The 10,968-nt window shown below is 39.6% G+C and overlaps 1 protein-coding gene across 1 annotated transcript; it reads left to right on the forward strand.

The window, feature by feature from the left end:
- Positions 1-727: 727 nt before the first annotated feature.
- LOC143878300 (putative receptor-like protein kinase At1g80640) lies at positions 728-4,256 on the forward strand. Its single transcript, XM_077380604.1, has 10 exons — positions 728-1,125; positions 1,735-1,923; positions 2,043-2,293; positions 2,391-2,523; positions 2,631-2,694; positions 2,804-2,900; positions 2,995-3,097; positions 3,436-3,554; positions 3,653-3,742; positions 3,829-4,256. The coding sequence occupies exons 1-10, from the start codon at positions 957-959 to the stop codon at positions 3,988-3,990; spliced, it is 1,377 nt and encodes a 458-aa protein (XP_077236719.1). The 5' UTR covers positions 728-956; the 3' UTR covers positions 3,991-4,256.
- Positions 4,257-10,968: the final 6,712 nt, after the last annotated feature.

The raw sequence follows: 10,968 nt of genomic DNA on the forward strand, positions 1-10,968 counted from the left end.
TAATAAATTGAGAAGCTCCATTATCAAAATTAGATTGTGGATATCATTTCCATATTATATATTATTTGTAACCAGCATGCATAATGCACTGTGCATTCGATGACTTTTGCTACCGATTCGTGATTGAAAGAAACCCCTTTCTTTGGAAAGTTTTGGCAAAATTTAAGGCTACCACTACAAGCCCTGCATGTTGGTCTTACTAACTGAGATGGGACCCACCAGCTTAACTCGAAGACTCATTACAAATAGTCACTTTTACCCTCCTTCCCAAAAGAAACTTATTGGGCCCCACTGATGCATCGGTTTTCGCAAGATTGGAGATGGCAGTCATAGCCTCATAGGTCCGGCCAAATGCCACCTTAGAACCCTTGATCAAATGATCATAGGCCGTTGATCAATTGAGCCTCTTCAAGGTCTCTACTCAGAAAAGGTTAATGCCTTTTCATTTGAGATTGTGACACCCGATTGTGAGCCCAAAACCTATTATTAGGCTCAAGATCATATTCGCTTGTCACTGCCATGCATGATCGTTTTCTTTCTTCAGATATTATATGTGGGTCATGCATTGATTACATTGTTTCAAAGGTGGGTCCTGTTACTTGACTAATAAGAGGCGAGCCCTAGGATTCCCAAACTAGGCCTCTTTCTCTGAACGATAAGGGGCAATTTTGTCAAGAAGTTTAAAGGCAGGTTCGTCGTTTCAGTGGTACAATGAAAATACCTTTCGCTGTCTTTCTCCCTCCACTTTCTCTCCCTGCCTTTCTGCTTTTGAAAACTGCCACATGATTGCACCAGCCCAGAAGACTAAAGTGCTTTCCTGTTTTCCCCTGTTTTTGTCCTTTCCAGTAAAGAGAGCAAAAACTAAAGATTCAATTCAAGAATCCAGATCCTACTTATAGGTCTCCAGCATCATTTGAAATTGAATCTCTCCTCTCACTCTGCTTTTCCAATCAGTCATGAAGCTGATTCTTGTTCTTCCGATTTGGGTTCTCTGCTTTTCCCTCTTTTCAGCTCTCAGTCATTCTAGAATGCAACCACTGCTATATCCCAATTCTGGGCCTGTTTTCGCCCCTGAGTTGCAACCCATTTCTCAAACTCAGCAAACAGTGTCTCCAGCTCCATTTAGTAAGCAATCAAGAATCCCTGCTTCCATATTTTTTTCTCTCTCTTTGACATTGTTTTTGGGTGTGTGTCCTTCCATATTCCCCCCTTAACGGTTTCTGTGAGAATGGTTCACTCCTCTAGGATAAATTCACCCCCTTTAAAGTTTTCCTTGCCTGTAAATCTGAACGAATAACGTTAAAGGGGGGATTTTTTCTGTCAGAGGGGGGGAAATATCATTTCCCAGAAGAAAACTTCTCTTTGAGATTGTTTCCAAAGCAGTTTTTTTTTTTTTTCCCTTTCTTTTCTGGACTGTACTTTTTCAAAACTTTACCTTCAGTACATTTGAAAAAAAAAGCATCGATTTTCCTCTGGGTTTTGGATATATTCAAGTTTTAATGTAATCTGGATGAAAAATGTTATCTTATATTTTTGTCTTTTTTCTTTATCATGTATTTTTCTTGTTCACATCGATACAATTGATCAGTTTTCTATGAATATCTACAATGGCTGCTGATCCTCCTTTAAATCTCGAATTAAAAGGGGAAACGCTTTTTGCACCTCTTCTATTCTTTGCTCTCCCTCTCTCTTTTTTGGGTTTTGACTCTTACATCTTATCGGGGCATCTTTCAGAAAATTTTCTGAAACCAGGGATGGAGCTCCCAACAGGAGACACGCATCATCATTTGGATAAAGAATTGCTTTTGGCCATCATCTTAATTTCCATTATGCTCAGTTCGATCATACTATCTTCATTTTGTGCCTGCCTCTATTGGCGAAAAAACCTCCAAAAATCCAATCTAAAAAGCGTCACGAGTTCTGGTATACATCTTTGCAACGCCCCACTTTTCATTTTTTGTTTATAATTGCAGAAATTATGCTTTCTTTTCAGGGTCTTTATTTGTTATTGCTGATTCCTTTGCCAATTTTTTTACCTGTAGAGTCTAACATAGGACTTACCTTCGGCCCAATCTTGGGTAAGTTCAATTCCTTGAGGACCACTGGTAAGAAGCGATCCATCTCAGTGATTGAGTATGCATTGTTGGAATCTGCTACAAATAATTTCAGTGAGAATAATATTTTGGGGGAGGGTGGATTTGGGTGTGTTTACAAGGCCTACTTTAACGACAGTTTCATTGGTGCTGTGAAGAGACTAGAAAATCGGGGGCAAGATTTCGAAAAAGAATTCGAGGTATACATCATGAATTTGGAATTACATTTGCTTAAATTTTCTGATTTGCTTTTACTCTTTTATTGGGTTAATATTCACTCTTTAGTTCGAATCACAGAATGAGGTTGATTTGATGAGTAGAATCCAGCATCCGAATATAGTCTTTGTTTTGGGTTATTGCATACATGGACAGACAAGGTTTCTTGTTTCAGAGTTGATGCAAAATGGATCTTTGGAGTCACAGTTGCATGGTGATGTTTTTATTCTTAATTCTTTGCTCAGCAGTGAAGAACAATAAAAATTCTAAAAAGAGTAATAAAAAGGCTGAATTTTATGTTTTTTCTTCTTTCTGTTGCAGGGCCTTCTCATGGATCTACTTTATCTTGGCACCTGCGCATGAAAATTGCGCTGGACGCAGCCAGGTGAATGTGCTCAGCAATTACTTTCTATTTAGTGCTTAAATGCGCAATTATAATGCCCATAATGATCTATTTTCTCTTATTTGCATCTTTATGCATCAATATTGAACAGAGGGTTAGAATATCTGCATGAGCACTGCAACCCGTCTGTGATTCATAGAGATCTAAAATCATCTAATATTCTTCTGGATTCCAACTTCAATGCCAAGGTATATATGTAAAAAATGCAGTCTTAATATGTTTTAGCTTCCACCATTCTGTCTATAAAATCTCACATTATTTTTGGATTTTCCCTGGATGCAGCTTTCAGATTTTGGTCTTGCAGTGACTGCTGGAAGCCAAAGCAAGAGCAACATCAAGCTTTCGGGTACTCTGGGTTATGTAGCGCCAGAGTACCTTTTGGATGGTGAGCCTATTAATATATGGCTATTATCTGGAATTTGAGTTAACATGTTTTTTTTTAATCTGTTGGTTGAGCCTTCTGATTTCATGGAATTTTATTTTTCTTGAAACTATTCTTATTTGAGTGGAGCTCAAAATCTTGTTTCCGTGTCCTGCGGTAGAGATAAAATATTACTGTCCTTTCTTTCCTTTTCTTTTTTTATGCATCTGAATTACCAATTGTGTCGTTGTTAATGTTCACTCCATGTTCTATTGGGCGAATTAAGCATTTTTATATCACAATCTGCAGACAATAAATTGTGAGTATCTTTCTGAAGGTTAAAGCATTGTTGGATCTTTCAGGTAAACTGACTGAGAAAAGCGATGTCTACGCTTTTGGTGTTATCCTCTTGGAGCTTCTTATGGGAAGGAAACCTGTGGAGAAAATGACATCAACTCAATGCCAATCTATTGTAACATGGGTATGTTTTTCTTGCGGGTGCCCATACTTAGAAAATTTTCATTTGAGTTGTTACCTGATTTCCCATTTCAGTTCTCTGATTTTTGGAACTTTACACAGGCTATGCCTCAGCTCACTGACAGATCAAAGCTTCCAAACATTGTAGATCCAGTAATCAGAAACAAGATGGATCTGAAACACTTATTCCAAGTTTGTTAACTGGACATCTTATGATTATTTCCGATTTCCTCTAATACTTTCCCCTTTCTAACATGAATTACCATATGGTTATGCAGGTTGCTGCTGTCGCCGTACTCTGTGTCCAACCCGAACCAAGTTACAGACCATTGATAACAGATGTCCTACACTCTCTCATTCCCCTTGTTCCTGTTGAGCTTGGAGGGACACTGCGAGTTACAGAGCCTGTACCTCATATATGCCCGAAGTCTTCTCACTGAGTACACTAGTTGGCGATGCAATTTTCTCATTGGACATGTTTTGCGAGGCCAATGAGATTGGGCACTATGCCAGTCTCCACTGTTAGGCCACACTTCCTGTCTTCCACATTGCTCACCTATCGGGAGTTCTTGATTGTTTGCTCAGGTATTTATTTCCTTGTGGAGTTCATATGGAGGGGAGGGGGAAGAGCTGGCCCATTTCAAAGGAAATCTTGTTTTCTTTATAGTTGTAAATTGAATCAAATTATATTGGTTTTGTTTCTTCTCATTCGAAAACTTCCATGCGTGCAACTGAGGGATACTGAGGTTTGAGCAATAGCTTGAAATCCAAACCATTTTAGTTAGAAGTCTTTAACTTTTGTAAGATGGAACATGATTGCCTGACTCCTTGTTATTTAAAGCAATGTTTATTAAGTCCTTTGCCATCGAATTCGCCCTATTTGATTCCTTTTTAACTTGGCCAAGTCCTCCTCCAAGTCCAAGTTTTGCCCCATTAAGTCAATCAAAATTTCCTCAACTTGTCGGAATTAATGAAAATTGACTGCTTTAACCATTGACTCGTCCAAACTAATGAAAATTGACCACTTTTAACCATTAACTCACCCGAGTGACTCCCTTTTACCTTGGCCGAGTTCTCGTCTAAGTCTGAGTTTTGAGACACCGATTTAAAGCATACAGTACTGAAGTTTGGTATTTTGACCATTTTTAGCCAATGATGGAATTTTCTGGAGCTCCTTTGTCATCAAATACTTTGTCTGTCCAGTCCTCAATTTCGTATTTTACAATCTTGATCTCTGTCTTCCTTCTAATTTCTAAATACTAAAACAACATCAAGCTCCACGCCTGTTACCAACATTTTAAAAAGGGTTCCATACTCCAGGCTGCAACTATAACTTGAGTGTCTAACACATACAGAAGCCATACCCCTTAAGTTTGATTCTCCCATGTGTATTTATGCTATTAGTGTCGAAGAGTTCACACATTATTATATGGTCTACAGCCTCTAGTAATTAGCAACTGATCCCTCAATGACCATATCCTTGCACCTCATGCTGTTACTGAATGTTTTCTTTTCTGTCCTCATTCTTTTATAGCTAAGCTACAGTCAAGGAACACGAAATACAACTACTCAACTCAACTCAACTAAGCCTTTGTCCCAGACTAGTTGGGGTCGGCTAATGAATCCTTTATAAAATTTTCATGAAGATTTTCTATAGGATTCATTTCACAGAAAAGTGGCAAAGTTTACGGCTAGCTGCCAACTTGGCGCCAACCCTTCTACTTTATCCTGGCTTGAGACAGGCAGTGAAAAACATAGCCGGAGCTAGTCAAGGAACACGAGTGAACTTAGGGCCCGTTTGGATACCTCAGATTTTTTATTTGGATTTGGAATTGAGTTTTCGGTACAAAATGAATAGATCTGCCAGCTCATGTTGAGGGAGAGGGAGGGAAGGGGTAATTCCTTAACGGTCTCATCAATATATCTTATAAATGTAAATAGGGAAATGTTATCAGTACTATTGTATTTTGATGAGGGCACTCCTCACTTTATTAAAAGTATAGTCAGGTCCGCGCATAGGATGATCCAAACCGTCCATTAGATGGGCCACAGCCTAAATAGGTTGTGCCCCAAAAATCATTTCCATAGGTTGATCCTAACCCTCCAATCTGAATGTTAGAAGGTTGATCCTAACCCCCGATCTGGTTAGGTTCAACATATGAAAATGATTTTTTGGGCGCAAAGATCGGAGGGTAAGGATCAACCTATGGAAATGATTTTTGGGGCACAACCTATTTAGGTTGTGGCCCATCTAATGGACAGTTTGGATCATCCTATGGTGCGGGCCATATCGTACTTTTAATAAAGTGAGGAGTGCCCTCATCAAAATACAGTAGTGCTGATAACATTTCCCATTCTTTATAGTTATTAATTTAAACAGTATATAATCAAGAAAAATAGGGTTGTCAGCCCTAGATTATTTAAAACCTTGTAAACATAAATTTCTTTATAGCAGCCATTAAGTACTTTATAAATGTAAACATGATTGGATTGGCCCTGCTCACCATTGAGGCTCCGTTTCTTCCAATGTAAAAATGGGCGTAAATTTTGTTTTACACCCATTTTAAGCTAGAAAAATGGATGTAAATTTTGTTTTACTCCCATTTTACATCAAAAGAAACTGATAACATAACAAGCAGGGGTATATTTTATCCTTGGTTAGATTTGCTATCCTATATTCATGTAGACCTCTGTTCTTGTATAAGAATATTAGCAGAACAAACAAATTTGGTTAAAAATATTCCCAAAAAACATGGAAATTTTTTCACTGTTTTATGGATTCTCTCTCTCTCTCTCTCTCTCTCTCTCTCTCTCTCTCTCTCTCTCTCTCTCTCGTTTGTGTTTGCTGCCCTCTGCTGATGCTCCCCCTCAGCTGGAGCGTGCGCGTGGGTGCACTGAAAGAGCTTCACCAATCGGTAAGTCAACCCTCTACCTTTCTCTTTCTCTGCATCATTGTTATCTCTCCTACCTCATTTTATTTTATTTTTTTACCTCTTGTAAATCCCATGCATTGGATTGTTCGTAAGCAAGTGTTGATTTTATTGTAAGTAACTTTCTCCTTTATTTCTTCCATTGAGTGCATGTTGATCTATGTTGGGTGCGTTGAATTTTTTTCTTGAAAGTTTTTTCTTTAGAAATTGATTCTTTAAATGTTTGGTGAACCATTTTTTTAGGCAAAAATCTTGGCAGATATTTTTTTCGATGGAAAACCTTACGACAGAATGCCCATGTTGTATGTCATGGGCCAACTACCCTGATCACACCGATGCGATACTCATGAAATGCCCACCCATTGTACTCACACTCAAGAAAGAACACAAGTTCGATAAGTGAAGCTCTACATGGGCCCTTTGGCGATGTACCTCCCAAACTCCCTTACCTTACTCTTATGAAACGCGGCATTATCGGTCCATCCAATTGGGGCCAACATAATTAACCTCGAATGACAAAAGACCGCCTTCTTAAAACCAAAAAAGAGATTTTCCTTGAGATTGCTTATTTACTCATCCAATTCGTAGAGGAGATTTTCTTTTGGGAAAGTTGCCTAAGTATAAAAAGGGTTATTGGGTGTTGCGGCAAGAGTTGTGGGCTGCTTGGGGTGTGTCAGTTATCTCAATGTAAGAGAGAAATAGGGAGAAAAGAGAGGGAAGAGAGAAAGAGAAGGAGAAAGAAGTAGAGGGCTTCTTCTTGGGTTTCCTCTTCGCAGGTATTCTCTTGTGGGTTTTTCTCTGGCTTCTCTTTGTGTACGACCTTGGTTGAGAAAAGCAAGGGAAGGCTTGCGGGTTGTAGGTTTTAAGGCTTAATCCATTATAATCCATGTATATTGTTTTCTCATAGTAAAGATCGTGTTTCTCGCCAGTGGATGTAGGCTTAGTCGAACCACATAAATCTTGGTGTTCATTTTGTAGCTTGTTTTCTTATTTTATCTTTCCATTTAATTTGTGCATGATCGGGATTTACTCGACGGGTTTTCTCAACAAGCGGTATCAAAGTTGTGGTGGAGCGATCGTCGAGGCCAGGTGAAGTGATCGTAGATGTTGTGGTTGGATCGCGGCTAGAGTGATCTTTGGGAGTAGAAAGATTGTCCAAGAAAGATTCTCGTTTGAGGTTAAGCACTACACCGAGAAGTGCAGACTAATTTGAGATGATAGTAAAATCAAGTTATACCCAATTCAATATCGACAAGTTTGATGGAAAGGGCAATTTCACCTTAAGCTAGATGAGGGTGAAGGACATTCTAGTTCAACAAGGATTAGCCAAGGCGTTGAAAGAAAATGTTGGGAAGTCAGAGAAGATGACTGATGCCGAGTGGGAAGACAATTAGTTGAAACCGATCAGCATGATTCGGCTATGTCCAGTAGATAACGTTATATTTAATATTATAGAAGAATAATTAGTGTCTTAACTATGGGAGAAGTTGGAAAAACTTTACATGTTAAAAAGCTTGGCCAACTGATTGTATTTGAACTGGCAATTGTACGGGCTGAAGATGGAGGGAGGAGGGAATCTTCTAGAACACATTACGGTGTTCAATGGGCTTGTGGATCAACTCCACAAGGTTTATGACAAGTTGAAGGAAGAAGACAATGCTCTTTTGCTTCTTACTGTGCTTCCTGATTTGTATGACAACTTCGTGACAGCTTTATTGTGTGGTAAGAATACAATCAAGTTAGTGGAAGTCACGACGTCGCTATTGTTGAATGAGATGCGGAAGAAACTTGTTCTTTATGGGAGTCAAGAGCATGAGTTGGTTGTTCATGGTAGGAATCAAAGATGAAGGTTGTATGACTGGGGATCAGGAAAAGGTAGGTCAAGACCATAGTCAGCGGAAATGGCGTGCAATGTTAATGGTTCAAGAAACATGGCCACATCAAGTGGGATTGTCCGAAGCGACCTGACAATCTTGTTCTTGATGGGAGTCAAAAGCATGGGTTGGTTGTTCATGGTGGGAATCAAAGAGGAAGGTTGCATGACCGTAGATCATGAAAAGGCAAGTCAAGATCTATAGTCAGCGGAAAGGGCGTGCAATGTTATCGGTTTAAGGAACATAGCCACATCAAGTGGGATTGTCCAAAGCGAGCTGACCAGTGGGACAATAGTGTTACAAATAGAAAGATGAACTTTGGGTTTTGGGGAAGACCGAAGAATAAAGGGGCTCTCTAGGGTTGCAGCAAGAGTCATGGGATGCTTGGGGTGTGTTGGCTACCTCGATGTGTGTGTGTGTGTGTGTGAGAGAGAGAGAGAGAGAGAGAGAGAGAGAGAGAGGCTTGTTCTTGGGTTTCATGTTGGGGTTTTTCTCCGGTATTCTCTTATGGGTTTTTCTCGGGCTTCTCTCTGTGTACGGTCTTGGTTGAGAGAAGCAAGGAATGGGCCGCGGGTTATGGGTTTCGGGCTTAATCCATTCTCTAATGGACTTGCTTATTCTAATGCAATTACGGAAGTTAGCCTCTGTACATTGGATTTTGGATTCCTGTACATGGGATGCCCTATAGAGAGCGAATTGAAAATTCCTACAAGGGGATTTAATTTTCTGGGGAATCTATTAGGAGCCGTTTCGCCTCATTGCGACTAAGAGCATGCCCAAAAATCAGCCTTTCTCTTTCTTGTGAAGGGCTGAAATTAAAAAAATTGAAACGGCTTTATATGTTTTTTCGTTCCATCTTGCTCTTGGATTTCGTCCAGAACAGCGGGGCTCACGGGAAAGAAATTCTGGCTATGCTAAACAGAGCCTGATATGTAAGCATGCGTAAGTAGTTCGTGGCATTTTAAAAGATCAAATGTTGCATAACGGGGCCTTTCTTATTACTTTATTTCTTTGCTGTTGTCCTGATGTGGCTCCGACCACCTTCGCCACGGAGCCTTCGCTTTTTTTATTAATAAAGTTATCTTCTGTTTAGATAAAAAAAGTTGTGTCAGCAAGCAATTCGGTTTTTTAAATCCCCCACTTTAACGTTATCCGTTAAAGGCAGAGAAAAACGTAGAGGGGGTGAATTCATCCTCAAGCAGTGAACCATTCTCACACAAACAGTTAAAGGGGGGATTTTATCCGTTTAGGGGGGTCACATTTCCCGTTTTTTTTCTTGTTATTATTGAAAAAAAGATCCCCCTCTCACTTAACAATTTATTTATAAAAGAAAAAAAATTGAAAATAAGTATGTGATTTGTGTGAATTTATATGGTAGGCCATGAACGGACGGACGTTCCTGTATGCACGTGCAGCCCAAAAATATAGTGGAACCCACATTGTTTGGGTGATCCAAACCATTCATTTGATGAGCCTTGACATAGATAGTGTGTATCCAAAAAAGCTTATCCGTAGGATGATCCTACATCATCCTCTCCGTGGAGGATTCTACACTGTGCTGTCTATTTTCCTACGGTGAAGATTTCCCGGGGTCACACGGAGATAGTATGTATCCAAAAAGCTTCTGTGCTGTCTATTTTCCTACGGTGAAGATTTCCCGGGGTCACACGGAGATAGTATGTATCCAAAAAGCTTCTGTGCTGTCTATTTTCCTACGGTGAAGATTTCCCGGGGTCACACGGAGATAGTATGTATCCAAAAAGCTTCTGTGCTGTCTATTTTCCTACGGTGAAGATTTCCCGGGGTCACACGGAGATAGTATGTATCCAAAAAGCTTCTCCGTGGGATGATCCTACATCATCCTATCCATGGAGGTTTCTGCACTGTGCTGTCCATTTTCCTACTGTGAAGATTTCCTGGGGTCACCCTATCCGTGTAGTCGTGTAGAAACCTCCGCGAATAGGGAGAAGCTTTTTGGATACACTCTATCTATGTCAGGGCCCAACAAATGAGTAGTTTGATCACCCAAACAATGTGGGCCCACTGTATTTTTGGGTTGCACGTGCAAGCACGGCTATCCACCTTATACTTTCTAGCTATTTGCTGTGTAGTTGTAGTTGGTAAGTAGTTTGAACTTTGAAACACTGCTACTCACACAAATAAAATAAGAGTTTTTCGAGTATTTTATAAGACTAAGCAAAGAAACTCCTTAAGAAGTATTTAAAAAATAATAATAAAATCTTTCTACAATTAAGGAGGATATTTAATAAAGAACTAAGATAGAATGCATAAATTACTGCTGATGTAGGATGCAAAATACGCTACGTATAGGTCTGTTGCATTTTAATGTAACTAGAAATCAAGGCCATGTGAGTGTTAGCATATGTAAAGAACTGAGAAATCAAGGCAACCTGGAAATGTGCATATGTAATGTTTATCAGTTAAAGGCCCATGCATCACTTATGGCCCCTGAATGGGTAAAACCTCCGTGGTAGTTGTGGTGAGAAAGAACCTCTGTTTTATTGGAATTGGAGAATTTCTACAAGAAAGAACCATGGTTGGCCCCTGGAGGAAGAATCCACATCATGTGGGTGGGTTGTGTGTTTTTCACCGG

This window comes from Tasmannia lanceolata, unplaced genomic scaffold, assembly GCF_043159265.1.
Source record: "Tasmannia lanceolata isolate RefF3 unplaced genomic scaffold, GAP_Taslan_0.1 ptg000006l, whole genome shotgun sequence".
In the NCBI taxonomy this organism is placed as follows: Eukaryota; Viridiplantae; Streptophyta; class Magnoliopsida; order Canellales; family Winteraceae; genus Tasmannia; species Tasmannia lanceolata.

Coding starts and splice junctions, on each gene's coding strand:
- LOC143878300 (XM_077380604.1), top strand. CDS start 957: ATGAAGCTGATTCTTGTTCTTCCGATTTGGGTTCTCTGCTTTTCCCTC. Junction 2,901..2,994: donor ATTCCAACTTCAATGCCAAG/GTATATATGTAA, acceptor CCCTGGATGCAG/CTTTCAGATTTTGGTCTTGC. Junction 3,555..3,652: donor GCCAATCTATTGTAACATGG/GTATGTTTTTCT, acceptor AACTTTACACAG/GCTATGCCTCAGCTCACTGA.